Below are 25,152 nucleotides of genomic sequence, written 5' to 3' on the forward strand. Positions count from 1 at the left end.
AACTACAGTGTCCAACTTAAAAGGCACAGCAGCCAGAGTCACTCGGACACAAATATGGCGGCGGGCATTTCGGAAGTGACGTATTTGGTAACCATGAATACAATATCTACAGAGACTGGAAAGTCCATCAGTAGAAGGCAGGGAATATGTTGGATAGTGATGTCACTATTGGCTAGCCAGATGTTCGACGAAGATACTTGGTTCAGTCAGTGATGCATATTGTTTAAATTCAAATAATTGAAGTTAGTTTATAATTTTTGGGATTCTGGGGAAGTGTTTGTGTGCGTGCACTAATGTGAATGTGAATGCATTTTGATTTTGTAAATCATACTACATGACGTTGAAAATGGTTTCAAACCTCTTAATTCTATCTGTTGCCGTAAATGAAATCGCTGTTGATCCTAAGAATTTAAATTCCCTTCTCTCCCTCATTGGAGATGGACAGACCAAAGCAAGAGAAGACAGATGTCTGTTGATGAATGTATATGTGATCATTAAAAATGGATACAATGGATAAGAAAATGGATGAGACGACGAGTTTAAACTTCTGAGCTTTATCTGACTGGTTATTTCATCACTTCTTTACCGTTTATTTTTCTATGTTCTTTTTTTGAAAAAAAAAAGTGTTTACAACACTTGCGAGGTTGCCACTTTTGGAGCGCTTTATCTGTCCACAGCCACACCTATTGTGTAACAGATCGATACTGTTATACGTAGTTTGAATGCAGACATTAAAGAAAGACGAAGAAAGACACTTTATTTTGTCATTGTATTCTTACAACGAATTGTATTTTTACAATGAATTTGTTCTCTGCATTTAATCAATCCTATTGTAAGGGAGCAGTGGGCAGCTGTGGTGCCCGGGGACCAACTCCAGTTCTTTCCATTGCCTTGCTGAGGGGCACAGACAGGAGTATTAACCCTAACATGTATGTCTTTTTGATTACATTACATTACAGTCATTTAGCCAACACTTTTATCCAAAGCGACTTACAATAAGTGCATTTAACGTAGGAAATCAGGAGAACTACTAGTCATTAGAGGTCATAAGTGCATCTAAACAAGCATCTAAGAGCAAAACCAGTGCTAAAGTAAAGTGCAAGAAAGATTTTTTTTTTAATGAGTGAATACAATAAGTGCTAAGAGCAAGTAAAAGGGTAGTAGTTCTTAAAGAGGTGAGTTTTCAACCTGCGCTGGAAGATGGGCAGCGACTCTGCTGTCCTGACATCAGTGGGGAGTTCATTCCACCACTGTGGGGCCAGTACAGAAAAGAGCCGTGACCGGGTCGATCGGCAGCAGGGGCCTCTGGGCGATGGGGCAACCAGGCATCCCGAGGCAGCAGAGCGAAGTGGCCGGGCGGGGGTGTAGGGCTGGACCATGGCCTGGAGACAGGAAGGAGCTGTTCCTTTCACTGCCCTGTAGGCTAGCACCAGAGTCTTAAACTGGATGCGAGCAGCTACTGGGAGCCAGTGTAGGGATGGAGGGATGATGGTGGAAGGAAACCAGAGCACCCAGAGGAAACCCACGCAGACACAGGGAAAACATGCAAACTCCACACAGAAAGGACCAGGTACGGCCTGGGGTTCAAACCCAGGACCTTCTTGCTGTGAGGCAACAGTGCTAACCACTGGGCCACCGTGCCCCACGTGTGAATGAGCTTACACATTCAAGGTCCCTTCCTTGCATCAAATTTAGCAGTTGACACAGAGCAATCAATTCCAACTAAGGAACATTTAGAAATATTAAAAACATGATCTGCAAAAGTTATTCCCTAAAATTAACTCATTTAAAAGGGCTGAAAATACAACTGAAAAGTCTGACATTTAAAGTTATGTGATGGAACCTAGAGACTCACTGTCGCCCATACGTGTCATTGTATCTCTCGGTGAGGTAGGCCCCTGACGTAACAGGAGGGTACTTGTTAGAGCCGTCACAACAGGTGATGAGGGCCTCGTCGTCCGGCTGCACAAAGAACGCCAGAGACTGACGTGCGCGTGATTCGCCAGCAGGAGGCAGCAAAACCCTGTGGACCTGGAGAGAGAGAGAAACAACCCGAGGAGAGGATTTGCTGTCTTGTATACATCGTTATATCCATCCATCCATCCGTTATCAGAACCGCTTATCCTGCTCTCAGGGTCGCTGGAGCCTATTTCCAGCAGTTATTGGGCGACAGGCAGGGAGACACCCTGGACAGGCCGCCAGGCCATCACAGGGCCCACCCACACACCCACACCCACACACACACACACACACACACACACACACACACACACACACACACATTCATACCTAGGGACAATTTATTTAGTATGGCAGACCTACATGTCTTTGGACTCTGGGAGGAAAATGGAGCACCCGGAGGAAACCCACACAGACATGGGGAGAACATGCAAACTCCACACAGAGAACGACCCGGGATGACCCACCAAGGTTGGACTACCCTTCTTGCTGTGAGGCGACCGTGCTAACCACTGCGCCACCGTGCCGCCCACATCAAGTTATATATTTAGCAAATTTATATATTTCATATTCAGCATGTGAAGCTGATGCTATGGTTACGCTGAGCGTTAAGTTTCAGACAAAAGTTTAGATGGTTGTGATATTTTTGGCTTTTAAGCTTGAAGAGGGGGCGGGGGGGTCTGCTTAAGTAAAGTCAGCAACTTGGCTGGTCTATATGTGTAAAAATCAGTACTTCTCAATCAGGTCCACGGATATCACATGCACTGCTGGTTTTCTATTCTGCCAGTTTGTTAGTTTGTCCCCACACTAAAGTGCAAAGTGACAAAATATACATTTCTGGTTAAAGAGTTAAACTAAGTGCAAAGATGCCAAGTTAGAATTGTATTACTGAATTGGAACGAGAACAGCATATCATTACACCTTATGTCACATGCCTGGAACAATACAAACACTTCAGGATACAACACCCAAATCAAATTAATACACATAATGGACTAAAAACCTTTCAAAGCAAAAAGTACTGCTGAAGACTTTAAGCCTTCATTGGGCCTATTTTTTTTAACTGTTTGATTACGCTTATTGTTTTGTAACTTTTGATATGTTGTAATCTCACAATCTGTGCCATCTCACCCACCCAAACTTTGTCATTCTAGTGTGGAATAACCTGCCTGCTGCCGTCAGACAATCAGAGTCTGTTGAGTCCTTTAAATGCAAACTTAAAACTCATCTTTTTGCCTTAGCCTACAATTAGTTGCCTTTAAGTTGAGTGCTTCACAGCCTGTACTGCATGACAGGTCGGTTTCTGTCTCAATGAATTTACCAAGCACTGTTCTGCCGACGAGATTATAGTGTATAGATTTTTGACCATTGCAAACTGTTCTCTCACGTCTTTTCTCTCTCTGTCCTCCTTTCTCTTTTTCTGTGTGTGAATGGTGTGATGTGAGTCTGCCTTGTGTGTACGTGCAGTCTGTCCTCCTCCCAGGTCTCCATGGTGATGGTGGTCATCACCTGGAAACTGCTTGTCATCCCCCTCATCACATTTTCTTTGTATATATCTTATGAATCCATATAATTTTTTAATCCCATTTTAATGTTATATCCTTCTCTCACTAAGATGCGTGACTAATTTTTAATTTTTTTAACATGGTGATGCTGGCCGTGTGGCTCAGGTCCTGGGCTGTTCCAGTGGTGTTTGGACACTGCTTGGCATCCTCCTCATCATACTCTTCATATATTTTATAATTCCATTATAATTCTGTTATCCTCTTTTAATGTTGTATTCTGTAAATTGTGTAAACACAACATCCACTGCATGTGCATGGGAGAGAGATCCCTCCTCTGTTACCCTCCCTGAGGTTTCTTCCTATTTTTTTCCCTGTTAAAGGGTGTTTTTAGGGAGTTAATCCTTATCCGATGTGAGGGTCTAAGCACAGGATGTGAGGGTCTAAGCACACTTGACTATACTTAAAGATCAATCAATGAAAGGTGAATCAGTTCGTCTGGACCCAACGTTTATTGAGAGAAACGTTTCATCACCTCTCCAGTCTCAACTGACCGCAGGTATCCCCACCCTTATATACTTAAAGAGTAACTGCACATTTTAGGTTTTTTTGAGTGAAACACTGAACCATATGGTTTCATTCCAAAGCAAGACATTTATCCTGTATGAACTCTCAATAATTTCTGTGCAAATATGATATCTGTATTTCCTGTAATAAATCTGCCAATATTGTGCCCCTGTTGGGTGAACTTTTCCATCAGTGTGCAGTCCCAATTGTTTACATGTCCAAGTACTTTTGTGTGCAGACACCTCACACATGCAGAAAAACTTGTGAGTTCAGCTCACCGCAGAGATGAGCTGGTCAGAAGTCCAGCGCTGCATCAGGTCAGCTATATTGATGAGGGCTGTTTCAGGTATGCCGGGAGCAGAGACAAAGTCGCCCGAGCGACTGAGGACCTGCAAGAGAACACGCATCACTGGAATTAAGAGCCAAATTTCTCTGCAAGTGACGAGTATCAAAATGACCCGGCATTCAGCTTGACAAACATGGTTTTGAAGATGAAGTATTCGTGTGTTACGCCACAAAAACTAAGAAAACATGGATTTATTTTAGTATAATATGAAAAACCCAGGGTAGCAATTAACTTGTAATTCATTTATTCTCAATCAAGTCAAAATACTTGTTCAAATTAAGGTGAACTACAAAGCGGGTCAGGATGTTCAATTCAAAAACCATAGAAACATAGCAGTCCTTTTGATGAAGGCTGATGAAGAGACCACAGCCAAAACATTTTCATTACATTTCCTGATGACAATGTTGTTTATTTTCCATGAGTTCTGGACACTTGTTTTTTTTTTTCCTCCATGGTTTGGGCATGTAAAACTTATATAACCTTGCGTGTGTTTTCTGTTCAGGTATGTGGGGGTGTTGTAAGGAAGGTGATGTGTTTGATACTGGACCTGAAGCCCCCCCTCACTGCTCTGGAACACCAGGGTGATGCTGCCGTAGTCCGAGTGTTCACCACACCGCAGCTGACCCTCCTTTACCTCCACATTGTTCACTGGGGGGTAGTACAGAGATCGCAGCGTACTAGTGTTCCCGTCACCTGTGGTGGGCACAAAACAGCTCATCAGTATTACAAAGCATTATACTTCATCCAGTGCTTTAGAGAAAATGCTTGGAGTTTTTCTATTTTAAACTCAGTGTGAAGAAAAGGATGGATGACTGTGAAAATTAAACCTACTGAGGTAATACATGAGCAGAGAGTATAAAATAGTTTAGAATAAAAAAAAACTATTTCATTAAGGTGGAGGAGTGAAGTATCCAAGAGGTCAGGAAGACACCATCCCATAACTGAAATGTGTCTACCATCTGTGAGCAAGACGGAAGCTTCAGCCCTGCCTACTCTGGATAAGGCCATTGGAACTGCTGAAATCCGATCCCAGCACCCAGTGGGAAAGATCTTCCCTCCTATGCTAACCTCAAGGTACTCTCTCAGCAAGGTATTTGACCCCAAATTGGTTCAGCAGAGCTGCACAACAGCCTATGGTGGAAGATGAGTTGTACTGGGCACTTATCTAACCACTGGACCACCAGATTACCCAATGAATCTTCCAAATTACTACACCCATACAAGCAGAAATAACTGACTGACTCCCTTGCTCCTCTAATAGCACTGCCCACCCATGAGGATCAGTACTCATGGCCCTAACTGAGACCTGTTCCTGTTACAGTAGTGTGCTCTGAAAAGATCTCTGGCCACTTTATATAGCTGAATATGTTGTGACAGCTCATGGCTAAAGTCAGCTAATGTGGTTAGATATTAATAATGTGATTCCAGTCATCCCTGGGGAGAATCATCTACTAATATCCCCTCTCACTCCCCACAGAGAGATCAGAATACAGGCTCAACTACAAGACAGTACACCTGGACCGTTTGAGGAATCGGTGTCCTTCTCAATGACAGTTTAGCATGGTGAACCTGCTGATACAGAGCTTGAACCGAGGTTGGCTATTGAACAGTCTGCAAATACTGGGACACCCTTCACCTACTGAATTAATCATTATTGCACTGATGTAAAGTGACAGTGTTGTGTTCATTTGGTGGCACATACGTACTTCCAATCAAACTGTGTGCGCTGACGAACACCTCTGGCTCCAGACCCAGGCTGTGGGCCATCACCCTAAGCACTCGCAGTGAAAGCTCTTTACACCGCAGGAAAAAAGATGTCTGGACATCCCGGAACGCCGCCAAATCACCTGATGGCCATTTCTAGCACAGCAAACCACAACCATAGTACAAGCCATCACAGCATAGAACAGAGCAAGAAAGCAAGAATCCATTCCTTGCAGCCATCATAGGGAACATTCAAAGGACATTCTGGGTTCTGTTGAGTCCCAATTTGTGGCCCCTGCTCTATTGACGTCTATAGTAGACAACTTAAAATCTAGCCATTTCTTGAAAAAAGGGAAAAAAAGAAAAAACAACAACAAATAATCGCATAAGTACTTTCCAGTTTCTGCTTGAATATAGTATCATACCCCTGGGTGGAAGACTTTTCTGTGTGAAAATATTACATTCAACTCCATTTTTTTCTACAGTCCTTTGTTTTGACAGATTTCATTCGTTACTATTAGATATTTGATTGAAAATATGGTTTGAACAAAGGAAATATTTTTCAATTGCAAACTTGAAATACTGCTCAATTAGCAGCAATCTTTCTATCATTTCCAGACATGAAGAATTGCAAAATATGAAACCAACAGAATTATAAATATGAAAAAAAGTATTTATATAAAAGAAATGCATGTTCATTCCTGATCAAATTTACTCTCTAAAGATGTCCTTTGTTCTAACAGACTGACAATTATCAGAATTCAACACTAGATATTCTTTATCATCCAGCCAGGTAGCCGGCACTGAGGTCAGAAAACAGTTTAAGAAAAAAAGGGTCCACAAAATCTGCAAAATGGAATCCTTACTTTGAATAATTATTAATACCATTTAATGCCATAACATAACTGAAAGCCAACGTTTGTCCTTGGAGTAGGCAAGTTTTCTTTTGCCCAATCATTTTATGGAGTTCAGTTAAAATTGGAGTGGGGATTGTGGATTTGGGACCCCAGTGAAATTTAGAACAGCTTTTCTGAAGGAATTTTAGAATTTAGAATGCTTTTGTTGTTGTTGTTGTTGTTGTTGTTGTTCCAATTTTAGAATTTAAAAAACTTTTCTGTTTGAATTTTAGAATGCAACTGCAAGACGTGGAGAGATTCGGTTTCTCGGGCCAAGTAATACATCCTCTCTCTGGAACAGGAAGAGTTAACCAATGACACAACTTTGTACTTTCACCTTTCCGTACGGATCTCTTCAAAGCAGTTTACGTAACCAAGCTATGGATTCCACAGACAATAAATAAAAAGAAGAATGAAAATGAAGCTGCGTCGTGGTCAGACATGGGTCATTACTATGTCAGAGCGGAGAGATGTTGCGTTAAATGCCTCCTTCAAGTCTCCCGGGTGGCGTGGATTCAGCCTGTAATTTCACATAAATGTAAAGTATGTAATGCATTGTGTTAGGTCGTGGGGAAAACAGAAGTGCTGATACAAAGTGTTGAGGTGGGTATGGACCCTTACTTCTCACTCTCCAAGGACACCCAGCCGTGGTTGCGGATGTTGACAAAGCTTCCCCTGCTGTAGGGACGTTTTAGCTCCTCTGGCTGCAGAAAGAATTTCTTGCAGATGTCCATGACACAGTCCACCTACAAACGTCATTTTGGGAGAACAAACGCGTTCAAACCACTGACTACAAACTAGATAGAAACTAGTTCCACCGTTACGTTGTCAAAATATCCTCACCTCCTCCTGTGTAATTCCAGTGTTCCTTAGATAGACAAACCCAATCTCCGTAAAAGCTATTTTCAGCTGTTTACCCAAGTTATCAAGTTGCTCCGGAGAGACATCTGTTTCACTCAGCTTGTATGCCCCAAAATCCACCACTGGTATACTCATACTGGAAAATGTGAACGGGCTCCCGAGAGACAGTTATAAAGGTGAGCCACTAAGCTTTCTCGCAAGGTCGTCCAAACTTCCAACGCGGAGTCTCAACCACGTGACATTCTCTCAGCCAATAGGATACGAGCAGTTTTTTAGTACTCATTTTATTGCTGTTGTGATTTCTACTTATACTTGTATTCTTTGTGTTTGAGACTCATTAGTGTCTAAAAAACAAGACTAGGTCAAAACCTAGCATATGGCTGGACCTTGTATGGTCAATGTTCGAAACTGTGGCCAATTTGTTAGAGGGATAGTCAGTGGTAGTGTCTATAAATGTGAATTCCTGGATATTAAATGTTCATTTGCAATTTTCTGTTGTGGTCCCAGTAATATTTGTTGTTAAAGTGTTGACATATATGAAATAAGTGTGCTCTTAGTTGTAGAAGTAAATCTATATTTTTGTATTAACACAGGCAAACTTAATGAGTACATGCGGGTACTGTATGATGGACAATGATAACAGCCAATGAAATGCGCTAAGATTGACATGTGGTCTGTGCGTATATAATTCAATTCAATTTAATTCAATTCAATTTATTGTCATTAAAAACAATGTGCAGGCACACGTTAAAAATGAAACGAGGGCTGTGGCTTCACCAAACAGTGCAAGGCAGACACAGACAAACACAGCAAACACAGTATAAGTTATACACACATGAAGATCAAAAGCTAAAAATAAGTTTTAAAAAAAGAGCTGGAGTACAAAATATTTAAAAATATCTACAGACATTCAGTGGGTAGCCAGGTTCAGGTGGGCAACAGCTTGTGGAAAGAAGCTGTTTTTGAGCCTGGTAGTGCGGGCTCTGAGGCTCCTGTAGCACCTCCCAGAGCGCAGGGGGGAGAACAGTCCATGGTTGGAGTGGGTGGGATCTCTGCTGATGCTCAGACCCCTTCGAAGGCAGCGTTTGTGATAAATGTCTTTTATGGTTGAGAGCTGGGTACCGGTGATATGCTGGGAAAGCTAATCTTGAAGCTAATCTTTCTAGGAGGATGTTGTGTGAGATGGTATCAGAGGCTAGACTCAGATCAAGGAGGACAAGTATGGTTAAGAGCCCAGAGTCAGCTGCCATCAAAAGATCATTAGTGATTTTCACCAATGCTGTCTCCGTACTGTGCATGGAGCGAAAACCAGACTGGAATTGTTCAAACAGATTGTTGTTAGTCAAGTGAGCGTGTACCTGAGATGCGACTGTTCTTTCAAGTGTTTTAGAAAGAAATGGTAAATTTGAGATTGGGCGAAAATTATTCAAATTGTTTGGGTCTGCACCAGGTTTCTTGAGTATTGGAGTTATTGCAGCTGTTTTGAGAGATGAGGGAACAAGACCAGAGGTAAGGGAAGAATGTATGATATCAGTTATTAAAGAGGATAGCGAAGGTAGACAGGCTTTTACTAAATGAGTAGGAAGAGGGCCTAACTGACAGGTAGATGATTTGGATTTGCGAATGAGAACGGATATTTCTGCAACAGTTGGGAGTTTAAAACTAGATAGTGAAGAACAGAGGGGGACATAGAAAGATGAATAAGATGAACTGTATGCAGTATTGTTTGACGAGGTCAATTGCTGATTAATTTTTCAATTTTGGCATTAAAAAAGGCCATGAAGACGTTACATTGAGCAACTGAACACACGTGAGGTGCGAGAGTATCTGGTGGCCATACAATATTGTTTACCATGGAAAACAGGGTTCTAGTGTTCCCTTCGCCTGATCTAATTTAATTTTCGTAATAAGACGATTTAGCTGTGGACAGAGCCTCTTTATAATGAAGTATGTGGTCATTATACATGTCTTTATGAACAACAAGGCCAGTTTTCGTGTAAAGGCATTCCAGGTGACGTCCTTTAGCTTTAAGCTGGCGTAGTGCAGGTGTAAACCAAGGGGCAGTGTGGGTAAAGGAAACAGAGTGGGTTTTTAAAGGAACACGATTGTTTAAAATACTATAAAGGCCATCGTTGTCATGAGAGACCAGTTTGTCTGGGGTGAATAAATTGTCTTTGCTGGGAAGGTTATCAATTAGCAGATAAATCAATATTCTTAATATTACGGAATAAGATGGCGCATGGCAAATTTGTTTTGGATGCTGTTAAATTAACATCACAAGACACTAACTTGTGGTCGGAAATGGGCAAATCAGATGCATTGCAGTTAAGAGGAGTTACACCAGAGCAACAGATCAGATCAAGTATGTGTCCTTTGGAGTGTGTAGGAAAATCAATATATTGCTGTAATCCAAAACTGTCCAGGCATTATGTAAAATCCCTGATATATGACAGGTACGTGTTAGGGAGCTGCAAACTGGAGGAAGGCGAATCTATAGACAATTTTGTGACCAGACTGAGAGAAAAGGCAGCAATCTGTGAATACGGACAGCTAAGGGATGAGATGATTCGTGACAAAATCGTACTGGGTGTTGCAAACGAGAACACAAGGCGCAGAATGTTAAGAGAAAAGGAACTCATGTTAATCACTGCTATTGAGATGTGCCGCACAGCAGAACAGACTGACATTAGAATCAGAGCAACGGAAATAGCAAGTCCATACACCCACATGGTTCACGCCGTCGCTAAGCGACGATCCATACATAGGAGTCACATAGGAGGAGAGACGCATGTACTGACCCAACATGCAGGCAGAAATAAAGGACTTTGTGAGCACCTGCTCAACCTGCAACGAGTATGCTCACAAACAGCAAAAAGAGACCATGCTCTCACATGAACTGCCCACCAGGCCATGGCAGATTGTGAGCATGGATCTGTTCAGCCACATGCAGAAGGACTATCTGCTCATAGTCGACCACTATTTTGATTTTGGGAGGTTGAGCTTCTCCTTGACTTATCCGCAGAGACAGTCATCAAGCATTGTAAGGCACAGTTTGCACGATATAGCCAGTCAGACAAGGTCATCACAGACAACGGCCCACAATTTACTTCACAGTTTACACGTTTTGCCTCTGAAAGGGAGTTCGAGCACATGACCTCCTCTCCAAGGCACCCGAAAGCAAATGGCAAGGCAGAGTCGGCCATCAAGATATGCAAAGAATCTGCTGTGTAAGGCCATGCATGACAGTGCCGAGCCTTGGAAGGCCATACTACACTGGAGAAATACTCCCACTGAAAACATGGACAGCAACCCAGCACAACGCGTCATGTCTCGTCGGCTGAAAACCTCCATTCCAGTGACAAACAAACTCATTGAACCAGTCGTTGTGATAGGGGTCACTGAGAAACTGCGTCACAGGAAGCAGACCGGTCTGCCCGGGACCTGCCGAAGGTGGAGGTAGGGGAAACTGTCCGAATGAAGCCCCTGTCTGGCAATAACACTGGTCTCTGGAAAGTTGGGACCTGCCTCCGCAAGGTTGCACTGTCGACGACTCACTCTACTGACGCAACAGGGTTGACCTCAGAGTGGCAGAGCCAACTCCTACTTGGGCCTGCGAAGAGAATGAGCCAGAGCCTACACGTGTTCCAGAAAATAGTGCTGCAGAGGCTCCCCCAATTGTGGCTGAGCCAAGCCTCATCAGGCTCACACCAAGGGCCTCTCCCAGTTCAGTCGGAGCCGGACCCTCAGAGGGACACAGATATACAAGGGATGGACAGCTGTCTAAGCCACCTGAGAGACTCAACTTATAATATGGACTGTGTATGGCTGTTGCCATTCAATAAAAAAAAAAAGGACGAGAACCACAAGGAATGCGGAAATGTGTTGGTGTTTCCTTTGGAAAAGGAGGCTGTTACAGGGTCTAGTGAGATTGATGCCATCAGCAATCTACTTGTTTTTTGTTTCATGCATGACCCTGGATGTAGTAGCATTGTTACATGCTTCTTGAGATTTCATGTTCTGAGCTTGGCACATGTGTCTGTCATTTATTCATGCATTCAGTAGATCCTAGACAAATACTAAATGTGTTTTTTCATCAACCATCAATGTTTCGTGTAATTATTTCTGAGTCCAGAGTGTTTGCATGTAAATTTCCACAACATCTGTCATTACTGTTATTTCATTCAAGGAGCCATGATGAAACTCCTCCCACACAGAACAATCAAGACAAGACCATTTTATTTGTATAGCCCAATATCACAAATCAAAACATGCTTTAAGTTTTTCTATACGTTCAGATGACCAAACTCTGCTTTTCCTCCCCTCTGGTTTACTGCTTTTCCAATTAGATTTATAAGTTGGTACAAGGTGAACCACATTATGATCAGAGTTAGCTGTGAGTGAGTGGTCTTATCCTCGACACATATGCTCCCTCTACATTTACAAAGCATTTGTCCAGTATATTATTCTTCCTTGTTTTTCCCTTCACATACTGATTAAATGCTGGCATTGCTGAGTTGTGTTATGTTACACTATTGTTCTGTACAGACTGCTGTTTCCTGCACTAGTACATAGTGGAACACTTGACACGTTTTGTGTGAAAAGTCCTGAATGAAGAACAGGACACAGTTTTGTTTCCTGCCTGTGACACGAAGGTACAAACACCAGTGCTGTCTTTGTTATGCAAATAATGCTTACTGGGGACTGGCCATACCTGCAAATAAAACCAAGCCGTCTGTGCCAAAGTGTGAATTTTGTCTCATTCCGTTGTTTTTCTGCAAGGCACCCCCCTGAATCTCCACATCCGAAGGTGCTGTGCACTTCGCTACAAGCGATGACACAAGTATGACACGACAAGAAAGAGAGAGATATGAAGCGTTTACATATGCCATTGAAAGCAAAACACTTTGAAACAAAAACGGTGCCGGAAATGCTATGGTACAGTTTCGCTGTGTTTACATCCGCTTAAGCGGCTGCCGCGTGGCTAATTTGCATAAAGTGGGCGCCTACGGTTGGAACGACACACTGGCGTATCGCGTGGGGAAAATAGAAAAACGTCGCGGCGGGCCGGAAAAGGATCGACGCCCCAGCCCCGCCCTCCGCCCCGCCCTCCGCCCCGCCCTCCGCCGTTTTGACAGCTGCGCGCGGGATGGGCCGACCGAGAAGAACGTTTAGGTTCTTCATGACAGCATGGATTTTTCTCTGACTGTTTTTTGTCTGTAACGGTATTTGGGTTCTGCATACCTCAGCAAAGTGGTTTAATTTTTAATTTTTGCATTTGTTGCATTGTCGCCCTCGTGCTGGACATTCATCTGCGCTGCCATGCTATCTGCTGCAAGATCTGCATCCCTTGCTTTGTTTAGTAGCTCCTCCATCAGTTCTGACTGATCTCTCCCCGCCACAGTGGGCTGCATCTCCCCTGAATGGCTTTCTGCTGACTGTACGGAGGGACTAGTCACAACGTCTGACTTGCCACGCAGAGGTCCTGTGAACATCGGTTCGACGAGACGGTGGGATCACATACTTGTCGAATTCTCTACGATTGCCACTCATTGGCGTCTAAAAATAAAGAACAGAGACACTGGCAACCTGTGCCTTTACAACACTCGCTTCCTCGATACGTACAACGTGATGACCGTAAGCATGAGTCACGTGATTCCTCAAACTTCTCAGAACGAGGAGGACCCTGCCATTAGCTGAGTCTTGACAATGACAAACAATTAAGTGTCTTTGTTTTGCGGTCCCTATCAAACTTTGTCAAGTTGAGAATTCAGAAATTGATTTGGAGGTGGGGGTCACGCTGATGCCCGGGACGCTTCTCTGTCGGTTCAGCCACGCTTGAGATGTTTGACTTGAAGACAGAATGGAGTATCTCTTTTGCGGGATGCGGGTTCATGGGGATTTATTACATCGGTGCCACGAGTTGCATCCTTGAACGCTTCCCTCGCCTGATTCAAGACGCCTCGAAAATCTATGGCGCGTCTGCAGGTGCGCTGATGACGGCGATCCTGACTGTAGGATTTTCCGTAGGTGTGTGTGTGTAAGTTCCCCCCGTTTCTAGTGAATAAACCAGTGATGCCGTTAAAATGTAAAATATCAAACATTGCATTAACTTTGCACATGACTGAGCAAGATTTCTATTCGTGGATATTTTTTTAACAAAAAACATGAGCGTGCACCTGCACTAATAACTATGAAATGGAAAAAGTCTTGTTCATAAAACTGAGTAGCTGCAAATCACCGTTGATGTGAAATAAGAAATGAACCTGCCTTGAAAAACAAAGCAGCCACCAAGAGATAACACACCAATAACATTTGGAGCCTTTCATTCCAAAGTGAAATAAAACACAATCAGTACAAGTTATATAGATTTTAAAGGAAACCAAGTCGAATGAAGACTTTGTCAACAAATGCTAACACCTTTAGAGTGCCGATCTTCTATATTCTTAATTTTAGTGTAATTTTGTGATACGTATGAGAGATTGAGAGGTTTTTGTGATAGATATTGAAAGCATTTTAAGAAGCCCCATCAACGGTGTTTTCTCATTGGTTTAAAAATGTACACCATGTGTTTAATAAATTCTTGTGTTTCTACTTCATTAGAAAAAAACTGTGCTGATTTGATGTCCATGGCTAAAGAGGCCAGAAAACATAAACTTGGACCCCTTCATCCAGCTTTTAACCTGATAAAGATAGTACATGACTCCCTGCTCCAAAACCTGCCAGAAGATGCTCATGTCCGTGCCTCTGGAAAACTGTGCATCTCTCTCACCAGAGTGTCCGACAGGAAGAACGTTCTTGTTTCCGAGTTTGAAACCAGAGACGAACTCATTCAGGTACTATGCCTTTTTATCTTTTACGCATTTGATGTTCTCTTTTGGAGTGAGTTGCACCGCAACGATTGCAACAGAGGACTGGGATTAATTTACTGGATTAAAACCCTGTTTAGCCTTTTAGGGAGTATAGGTGAGTGGTTTGAGAAGAAGAATTGATTCAGGATCTCAAACCGGAATGTCCATTCACAGATGGTTTGTTCATATGGGCCTGCAACACCATCGGAAGGATCAGAAGGGTCAGAGTAAAGTTCTGGTGTTCTGGAACCACAGTTTACCAGTTCATACCTGTATAACTTTTATCTGTTCCATGTCTAATCCACAAAAACGTCTTATCGCCAGGCCCTCGTATGCAGTTGCTTCATCCCATTTTATTGTGGGGTCATTCCACCCACTTATCGCGGAGTGGTGAGTAAAAAAAACAGAACTCCTTGTACATTGCTCAGAGGTCAGAGTTCAGAGATTTTTGCTCTGTTCGATTTGTTTATTTCATTGCAGATTTATCACAAATCCGAATACTCTGAATACTTCATCTTCATACACTGTACGATATAAGGGCAACACCTTACTAGTATTAACATGCACATTGTTTGGCTCAAGCCGTGTCCCACTTGTCTGAAGGCTTAAGTCTCTTTTAATCTTAAACATATCTGTTTTATGACTGAATAAATGTCTAAGGTGAAATCAATAAGTGGTCTTAGCATTCTCCTAAATTTAGCAGGTCAATTTATTTGATCTCTAAGATAAATTGATATACTTTTTATATTCTTTAATCTCCACACTTGAATATGAACATAACATTTTGGGGCATTGTTCTTTGGCTGGAAGACCCAAGTTCACACTCTGGTGGCAGCAAGTATCACCTCTGTAAAAGTGTGCTGAAACCAGACACTGAGCCTGTCCCAATATCCACACTTGAACAGTTGGGCATTTGGCATCACAACATTACCAGCGTGGTGTATTAAGGGTCATATGCACTTGGCCAAATATCGCTCCACAGCGGGCTTTGCTTAAGAGCAGATAAGGTGCGTATCAAGTGAACTATGCTTCAGTTTATCAGAGAAACGAGATGCATTTGTGCACTTAAACTAAGCACATTAACATGCACGCCAAGCACTGAAATGTCCAAATGTGGATCAAGTGTGGATAATGGCACAGGCTTACTGATTTTCCTACCTGTTCCAGGGGTGCTGGCACTTGGGGGTTACTGTAGGGGTTGGGTGACAGGGATGAAGAGCAAAAAGAGAATTTCGTCCATGGGGGGATCAGTTGTCTCAAGCTGTCCACCCCATAAGCAATAGAAGCTTCCTACCTCTTACAAATAACATTTGGTTGTCTCCGATGTCCCTGAATGCTCTTCTTTCCAAACAGCATTATATAGATGGTGCCATCAGCAACAACCTACCCCACTGTCACCTTAAGAACACAATCACGTTCTCTGCATTTACTGGAGAGAGCGATATCTGCCCACGGGCGAGCACACTCAACTTTCATGAGGTGCGCTTCAACAATGTCAGCATCCAAGTCGACACAGACAACATATTCAGGGTGACTAGCTCCTTCTTCCCCCCGGAGCCTGAGGTGAGCCACAGAGAGCCCATGTTTTATACCATGCCCCAACAGAGAAGGTATGTTCAGACCATCAGCTCAGATCAAGTCTGGAAGGAAAAAGAAAAACATGGACACTGATTTTTGCACATCAGAACCACATTAATTGGTGGTTTTAAATGCAATTCAAATCAAATTTCTTGATGTGTATCTCAGTCTAGCTGCTCAAATGGGATTTCAAACTGTTCTTTACATCACTCACAATGTTTATGGCACCACACCTCTCACTGCACAGTAATGCCGGCTGTGACTGCAGCATGATACATGGCTGCATAGATCAACCTCCTCCTTTGCTGATCCTGTCTGGTATGATGGGGGAGTTCTGCAACGTCACTGTACATTGCTGTGGGGTGAAGAGCAAGACAATATATCTCCATCCTTCTTGACCGGCAGCTTGCTGTTTTGGTTCTGGTTAGCATACATAAGCACGTCTACAATGTCATCACAGTAACCAATGCAGATAAGTTAATGATGCCTGAACACACAAATACAGACTGGTCACTTGAAAATAAGAATATGGATACTCGGTCCTAAAGCTCTAGCGAGGAGCAAAGAGATTTGTTTTGGTCTTGACTTATAGTATAATAGGTTATCTGATGTTAACTAATCAGAACACACATTGCTTTTCAGCAAAAAATAATCTTACATTCCACACCCTACCCTTTTTTAAACGTGTTGTTGCTCCCTAAAAAATAGTTGAGGAACTTGTCGCTCCATCAGGAGAGACGGTATGAATATATGTCACAGTTAAAACTTGTGTGCACTGCCGAAGATAGGCCAAGATTTTAAATGTCTCTGAATGTGTAATCTGACATAGCAGTCATTAGAAAAGTCAAAATTCTCAAGCTGTCTCACCATTAGGAAGGAGAGTTGACTGTCAATTTGAGTCTTTATGAACATTTTTTTTCTTGAGTTTTGGAGTGTGACATGTCTAACATGTTAACATGTGCAGAGGTGTAAATACCAGGTCCAAAAAGTGAAAGTCCTAACCATGTATTTACTCCACCCTTGTACTTAATCAGCTGGATCTGATCAACACCATATATACTCTTCATCTAGGAAGGAGAAACTAATGAATCAGCTGGTTTGGGTGGAGCAAATGTATGGGTGGACCAAATACATGATTTTTTTTTTTTACATTTATTTCTGGACCTGGTTTTTACAACTCTGAACCCATGCATATGGTACTTCACTGGTCCCTTTGAGACAAACTTTGAGACCATTTGAGATATTGTGTAAAATAAGTGGGCCTAGCCAGATTCCACACCAGGTATCCCAGAGATTGAAATCTAGCTGCTTTCCACCGTATTGCTCAGAAGTAGTCACTTCCATAGAGCCTGCTTCAATTGTACATTAAAGACATAATCACCCTTGTTATTTACAGACAATGGCTGAAATCTGCCAAAGTGGCTACATAGATGCCTTACGTTTCCTCCAAGAGAATGGTAAGCTTGTGCTAATCCTATTGGGACCTTTGCTAACTTTTCATGATGAAGATTATTGTATAGGTTGTTTGCCTATGACGTCACGCACTACAGATGGAGGGCAGGGAGTGATTTTCTACATAGGAAGCATTATCACAAACTTTCGAAATGCCTATGTTTGGCGTCATTAACTGAGAAACCACAAGGAGTTTCTATTGAGTACCAAAAGTTGTTGTTCATGGGGGGGGGGGGGGGGGCAAGAAATTGACCGAAAATGCCGGAAAAATGGCTTGTGAACCGTCTTCTTCATAAAAAAAATCACTTTTCATAACATAGTGATCATGTCCAACATATCTTACTTCCTGTTTATACCTTTCTCATAACATCGTCTACACTGGCACAGTTCGGGCTAAACTAGCTCCATCTCATCCATTCTGCTTTTCATGCCGTGCCCTCCTTCTGAATCTCGCATGTCATCAGAATCATGTGACTGCAAACAAACATTTGAGTAAACAGTGGAGAACTTTTTCTTTTCTTTTTCACCAGCTGCGCTAGCTGATGGGTTTGAAAATCCACTTGCTATAATGACAAATCGCTTCCAAAAACTTGTCAACCCTCCAAGGTGGTTGAGCAGAGAAACTGTGCACCCACACAGAGTTTACCCAATTTGTAGATTAGTTTATCCTAATTTCATGTCCCACCTGCAACATAATTCCCCCATGAAACAGCCCACTAAGCAATGTTTTGTTGGTTAATGCACCATCTCGGCTAAAATGAGGCTAAATTTGGCTGAAAAGTGAAAGTCGAGAAATCTCTAGCCACGCTTTAGCTGGAGAGCTTAATTTCCACTACTAAAACAAAAACAAATAAAAGTACTCCGACACAATATATGGACTTGTGTTGTGTATCTTGGACAGTTAAAGCTGTTTGGACAATTGTGTACACATAATTGTGTAATAATTAAACTGTTTGGTCTAAAAGTGAGCTACATTTAGCCAGATATATTCTGAGCTAGATGAGAACTGTCATGTCGAAATCAGGTCTAATTCTCAATGCAAGTCACCTTGATTTTTAAAAATGATCTTTTCAGGGTTCATCAGTAGAGAGTGTCCCTCGACCAGTTTGGAGGTGGACAATCACAGACTTGCATGTTGTGAGCTGGTGAGTGATTCACCCAAAACTGAAGAGATGGACTCCAGAGCAAACCCCCTGCACAATGGACCCAACCCAATTCAGCGACAGCACTGGTGGCTGGACCCCTATGTCATACAGGACCTCCCAGTTAATATCAAAAAGGGTAAGAGCAATGGTTCAAGGATAGGATGTCCTGGGGTCATGTTTCTAAAGATGTCCTTGAATTTCATCCTCAACTTGCATGTGTGCACATTTTCCCAAGTGGATGTAAGCATCATATACAAAATGGGCTGTGCTTATTTGAAGTATACCTGTTTTTATATATAGATGGGTGACAAATTAAAGGAAACACCTGAATGGTTGACCCCTACAGCGACGGGGTCCGGGGGCTATGTTATGCTGTGGGGGGCATTTTTCTGACATGGTTTGGGTCCACTTTTCCCTTTAGAGGGAAGGGTCACTGCAAATCAATACAAAGTTAGTCTGAATGATCACCTTTATCCTATGATGAGACAGGATGACAATTCCCCCGTTCACAGGGAATGGGGGGTCACTGAAGGGTTTGATGATGATGAAAATGATGTACACTACCGTTCAAAAGTTTGGGATCACCCAAACAATTTTGTGTTTTCCATGAAAAGTCACACTTATTCACCACCATATGTTGTGAAATGAATAGAAAATAGAGTCAAGACATTGACAAGGTTAGAAATAATGATTTGTATTTGAAATAAGATTTTTTTTACATCAAACTTTGCTTTCGTCAAAGAATCCTCCATTTGCAGCAATTACAGCATTGCAGACCTTTGGCATTCTAGCTGTTAATTTGTTGAGGTAATCTGGAGAAATTGCACCCCACGCTTCCAGAAGCAGCTCCCACAAGTTGGATTGGTTGGATGGGCACTTCTTTGAGCAGATTGAGTTTCTGGAGCATCACATTTGTGGGGTCAATTAAACGCTCAAAATGGCCAGAAAAAGAGAACTTTCATCTGAAACTCGACAGTCTATTCTTGTTCTTAGAAATGAAGGTTATTCCATGCGAGAAATTGCTAAGAAATTGAAGATTTCCTACACCGGTGTGTACTACTCCCTTCAGAGGACAGCACAAACAGGCTCTAACCAGAGTAGAAAAAGAAGTGGGAGGCCGCGTTGCACAACTGAGCAAGAAGATAAGTACATTAGAGTCTCTAGTTTGAGAAACAGACGCCTCACAGGTCCCCAACTGGCATCTTCATTAAATAGTACCTGTTAGAGCCTGTTTGTGCTGTCCTCTGAAGGGAGTAGTACACACCGGTGTAGGAAATCTTCAATTTCTTAGCAATTTCTCGCATGGAATAGCCTTCATTTCTAAGAACAAGAATAGACTGTCGAGTTTCAGATGAAAGTTCTCTTTTTCTGGCCATTTTGAGCGTTTAATTGACCCCACAAATGTGATGCTCCAGAAACTCAATCTGCTCAAAGAAGTGCCCATCCAACCAATCCAACTTGTGGGAGCTGCTTCTGGAAGCGTGGGGTGCAATTTCTCCAGATTACCTCAACAAATTAACAGCTAGAATGCCAAAGGTCTGCAATGCTGTAATTACTGCAAATGGAGGATTCTTTGACGAAAGCGAAGTTTGATGTAAAAAAATCTTATTTCAAATACAAATCATTATTTCTAACCTTGTCAATGTCTTGACTCTATTTTCTATTCATTTCACAACATATGGTGGTGAATAAGTGTGACTTTTCATGGAAAACACGAAATTGTTTGGGTGATCCCAAACTTTTGAACGGTAGTGTAAATCATATGCTATGGCCTTCACAGTCTCCAGATCTCAACCCAGTTGAACTCCTATGGCAGATTTTGAACCAACGTGTTAGAGTCTAGACAGCGCTCTCCACCATCATCATCAAAACACCAAATGAGGGAATATCTTTTGGAAGAATGGTGTCCATTTCTCCAGCAGAGTTCAGAGACATGTAGAATCTATGACAAGGAGCAGTGAAGCTGTTCTGGAGGCTTCTGCTGGTCCAACACCTTACTAAGAGACTTTAAGTTGTTTTTTCCTTTCATCTGTCACCCATCTGTACCTTCTATCTACATATCATGCATTTATCCCCATCCCATCCCCTACAAACATAATTTTTCCCATTAACAACCCAGAATAATTTCTCATGAACAGCTGAACGTTTTACACATTACTGGAGAGATTATCATTTTAAAGGGAAAGATGTCTACTGCAACAAACCAGAAAGTCACAGTAAGTTAATGAAGCTCACCACAAAACAGCAAAATACTATCAAGATTTTTTTGTTTCATTTTTCCCCCCCTTTTATTAGTGCTATGTGAGGCATGTAGGGAGAGACATGCTGGTGGCAGTCTGTTGTCCCAGGTTATCGAGTTCCTGCCAGTCAAAGTTGCCTCCTACCTGCAGGTCCCCTGTACACTGCCTGTGGCTTCAGCCAGCTCACTGGCCCAAAGGTAAGGATCAGAATCAAAGCAAGACCAAGTAGTAGTTCAATATGACCCTTAGGGCCCACTTAACATTGGGTCGTGACGGATTTAGATATTATGATTACGTGTACAACTTGCATTATATGGAGTCCTCATAATATTTGCATCCTCTAAAATTTTCAGAAAACACCATGAAATAGTCAGATTCACATTGGAGGTGACCAGTTAGGCGGGGAGATCTGGGGGTCTTTCCAGAGAAAATATGTGACGTGGTGTGAATGGTGACGATGCCTTCCAGGCTAGTTGGCTGGATCCCAGATGTGTCCAGGGACATGAGTTGGCTGTATGACATGGCTGGAGACCTCTACAAGCAAGTATGGAAGGACGAAGCAGAGGACTATGACATGTGTGTAAAAGAAAAAAATAAGCCTTTCAATTTCCATTTCATGTCTACTTACTGGGTCGGTCAGTGTCGTGTCATTGTAGTAAATGCACTGGACTTTATCTTGGTGGCAGAGGTTTAGAGACATTGGCAATGGGCCACTGTGTTTTTAGTCTGAGATAGAAAACGGAAGGGATTTTGGTCTTCTGTAGGAGGCAGGTGGTATTAAATTATGCTAATGGGTAGTGCAAGCTTGGCATTTACCAATATGCAGGACCTGATAAAACTCAGACTATTATATTAAATTAGGATAAGAATCTGCCTATAAAACATATTTAGGGGTCTTAGGAAAAGAAAGGTGGAAGTTAGTGGGCAGATCATTGTGGGAATGTCAAGTCCCAATAAGAAATGCTGCAGAAAATATGAGAAAAAGCTTAGGCAAGAGTTATATCAGCAATATTGTAGGGAGTAGAGGAAGAAGACACAGAAAAGATGGACATATTCATTTTTAATCTACCAGAAATGTTTCAGATGTACAATTTATTACATTCTTTATGGCGATGGGGCCTTCAATTCAAAACTCTAGACCAGTTGAAAAAAAAATCAAGAGGGAAAGTAAACAAGTAAGCCAGCACCTGTTGAGACACTCATAAGCAAAGCCCTTAACCGCAGTCCACTACTAATGTCAGGTCAGGAGCCATCCCTCCTATTGAAGTGATGTTAAATGAGGTTGCGTATAAAAATCTCCATCTTGTACTTGTTTCAGTGGACCCCCACTGCGCAGGTGTACAAGCCTGCCATCAGGCCTTGACCTTAGAAATTGGGGTGAGGTTGAGATGAACATTCATCCTTTGACCCCAGAAGCCACTTCGTCCAACAGCTACACCTTCCCCTGGGAGACTGGTGACAACGCCCAACAACTGGACCACCTGCCTTTGACTCCACCTCCTACACCTATCTCCAAACCCAGGGCTGGTTTTGGTGAGGAAGCCTTTCTGTCCCCTCCCAGCACAGGTAGGGGTTGGGATTTAGGCCTGAGCAGGGCCATTGGGTGGATACGAAACATCGCATCTGAGCAAACATCAAGTCCCAAGAGCCCAGAGGACCAGAATTCACTGTTGTCATCATCTCAGTGAATATGTAGATTATTGGAATCCAAACATCACATCTCACTTGCTTTCAAACCCCAAAACACGCTGTGCCAGAAGTTGGTCCACCCCAAGGATCGGGTACCCCGGCACAAACAGAGCAATATGGTGTACGCTGTTAAGTGCCAGGAGGATTGCCGTAAATTGTACTTTGGGGAAACCAAACAGATGCTGTCCAAGAGGATGGCACAACACAGAAGAGCTAACATGTCGGGCACGGTCTTCACAGTCTACACCCATCTGCAGGCCAGTGGCCACTCTTTCGAGGATGAGGATGTGCACATCCTTGATAGGGAGGAACGCTGGTTTGAACGGGGAGTCAAAGAGGCCATCTATGTTAAGAGGGAACGACCACCCCTGAACCGGGGGGGGGGGTGCTAAGAGTACATCTGTCACCATTTTACAATGCTGTGATTGCAACCATTCCCAAATCCTCCGTGTATAGTGCACATGGCCAATGAAACTCCAGTTAATGCTCATGGCAATTTGAATATGAAACCGATCGTTGTTCTCGGTCGTTATGCCACTGTATTGTTTATAAGGGTGGGGATACCTGCAGTCAGTTGAGACTGAAGAGGTCACTTCAATGAGAGATGAAACGTTTCTCTCTCAATAAACGTTGTGTTCTGATGAACCGATTCAGCTGAGCTGTCCATGGTTCTGACCCTGACTCCCATCATGGGGGCCGCTTTTTCTTTTTCATGGAACATTTGGATTATGGAGACTGCGTGTTTGGTTTGCTTGTTTTAACGGTCATCCATGAAACAGAGTATAATACAAGGTCGTTTCTTTGATACATTGTCACTTGAACATTCTTGATCAATTTCTTTCTCTGTTGAGACGCTAAATGAGGATTTTTAGACAAAATTCTCTCTCTCTGTGGAAACCCTTGATGACCTTTAGCGTTTGTGTAGACCTGTCATACATTTCCAGGCTCGTTTACGCCGTTGGTATATACACTGTCAATTGTTTGGCTACTTCTGTTGTTATTTGTTTGAATTATGCAAGAAGAAAGTGGTGGTGGAACAAATTGGCTGCAATATCGATGGTCTCGTTGCTTAACCAGTCTGTTTTCATGAATGAATATTTGAAACACAAGATGAATAATAATGCCATAGCCTCATTAGCCAGTGTGTGTGTTTTAAGGAGGGAGGGTGTGCTTGCCCCGGGGTCTCCTGTCATGTCGACCTGCCTATGTAACGAAAACATCTCAGATTTAGTGAATCCCACACTTAAGCATTAACAAAAGAATACAAAAAGATTGAACAAGCATTTCGCTTTCGCGCCATGGGGAAGCAGACGAGGTGAAGGCCAGAAGAAACGCAGTCGTCAACTTCTGAAAAATATCTAAACAGTGCCATCAACCCAGGTGTGCTATTTATGCTTCCAGGAGGTAGGCTGCTCAATGCATTGAGATGACTTCTAAAATAAGTAACAAGAAACTCTTATTCATCGCCTGATACTGTTACAGTTTCATTTAGCAGATGCTTTTATCCAAAGTGGCGTACATCTGAGAGTGAATACAACACAAGCAAGGATCGAGTCAGGAGACAATGCAAATAAGGGCCAAAAAAACTAGGTTCAAGTCCGATAGGACATAGGTGTCAATAGGCAGTGCACAAAGGCAATGTATATGGTGCATAAAAGGTCTCCCCCCATCCCCCATCCATCCATCCTCCAAACCGTTTATCCTGCTCAGGGTCGCGGGGATGCTGGAGCCCATTCCAGAAGTCGCTGGTCGGCAGACGGGGAGACACCCTGGACAGGCCACCAGTCCAACACAGCACTTTTTCTTCTTTTGTGGGTGTTTTTATTAATACCATCAGGTGTGGAGGTGTTCGTGGAAGAGCCGGGTCTTTAGCTTCTTCTTAAAGATGGAGAGGGACTCAGCAGATCGAATGGAGTTTGATAATTCGCTCCACCACCAGGGAACTACAGAAGAGAAGAGCCTGGCTAGTGACTTAGGGCCCCATTGTGGCGGAAGTGCCAGGCGCCTTTCATTGGCAGAGCGTAGTGAGCAGGACTGAGTGTAGACCTGAATGAGGGAGTTCAGGTAGGCGGGAGCCTTTTCGGTTTTGTAAGCGAGCATCAAGGTTTTGAATCTGATGCGGGCAGCAACTGGGAGCCAGTGGAGGGATGTTACGCTCCCCGTTAAAAAGGTCCAGGGGTGAGGGGAAGTAAAGGAAATAAGTGTCCCGGGGGAATAAGAAAGGTGGGAGGCAGAACCAGGTGTAAAAACAAATAGCTTTATTTATAAAAATTAACCTTCAGTCAAAATATAGAATAAAAAAAGGCAACTAAAGATGCTGGCTCTTAACAAAAACTCCGATCAAACCAAAAAACAAACTAGAACA

General features: G+C 42.7%; 2 protein-coding genes across 2 annotated transcripts; one reads left to right on the forward strand and one right to left on the reverse strand.

Moving 5' to 3' along the window:
- Positions 1–746: 746 nt before the first annotated feature.
- Positions 747–8,041, reverse strand: si:dkey-10o6.2 (uncharacterized protein LOC100124608 homolog). The gene is made up of 8 exons (XM_056282243.1): positions 7,818–8,041; positions 7,596–7,720; positions 7,428–7,494; positions 6,081–6,234; positions 4,922–5,067; positions 4,307–4,417; positions 1,856–2,031; positions 747–1,382 (listed from the first exon to the last, which is right to left on the reverse strand). Exons 1-8 carry the CDS (start codon positions 7,968–7,970, stop codon positions 1,184–1,186), a joined length of 1,131 nt encoding a protein of 376 aa, XP_056138218.1. The 5' UTR covers positions 7,971–8,041; the 3' UTR covers positions 747–1,183.
- Positions 8,042–13,675: 5,634 nt separating this feature from the next.
- LOC130114563 (patatin-like phospholipase domain-containing protein 2) lies at positions 13,676–24,659 on the forward strand. The gene is made up of 10 exons (XM_056282428.1): positions 13,676–13,862; positions 14,436–14,668; positions 15,008–15,073; positions 16,037–16,246; positions 17,658–17,718; positions 18,788–18,994; positions 21,154–21,295; positions 21,567–21,674; positions 22,417–22,664; positions 24,625–24,659. Exons 1-10 carry the CDS (start codon positions 13,676–13,678, stop codon positions 24,657–24,659), a joined length of 1,497 nt encoding a protein of 498 aa, XP_056138403.1.
- Positions 24,660–25,152: the final 493 nt, after the last annotated feature.

Source organism: Lampris incognitus, chromosome 6 (genome assembly GCF_029633865.1).
Source record: "Lampris incognitus isolate fLamInc1 chromosome 6, fLamInc1.hap2, whole genome shotgun sequence".
Lineage (NCBI taxonomy): Eukaryota > Metazoa > Chordata > Actinopteri > Lampriformes > Lampridae > Lampris > Lampris incognitus.

Excerpts from the sequence above, each read along its gene's own strand:
- si:dkey-10o6.2 (XM_056282243.1), bottom strand. The coding sequence starts at position 7,970 with ATGAGTATACCAGTGGTGGATTTTGGGGCATACAAGCTGAGTGAAACA. Across the intron at positions 2,032-4,306 it reads CTGACCAGCTCATCTCTGCG|GTCCACAGGGTTTTGCTGCC; the intron begins GTGAGCTGAACT and ends CTCTCTCTCCAG. Across the intron at positions 1,383-1,855 it reads AATGACACGTATGGGCGACA|GCCATGGTCCAGCCCTACAC; the intron begins GTGAGTCTCTAG and ends TCCTGTCTCCAG.
- LOC130114563 (XM_056282428.1), top strand. The coding sequence starts at position 13,676 with ATGTTTGACTTGAAGACAGAATGGAGTATCTCTTTTGCGGGATGCGGG. Across the intron at positions 14,669-15,007 it reads CCAGAGACGAACTCATTCAG|GCCCTCGTATGCAGTTGCTT; the intron begins GTACTATGCCTT and ends TCTTATCGCCAG. Across the intron at positions 21,675-22,416 it reads GAAGCAGAGGACTATGACAT|TGGACCCCCACTGCGCAGGT; the intron begins GTGTGTAAAAGA and ends TACTTGTTTCAG.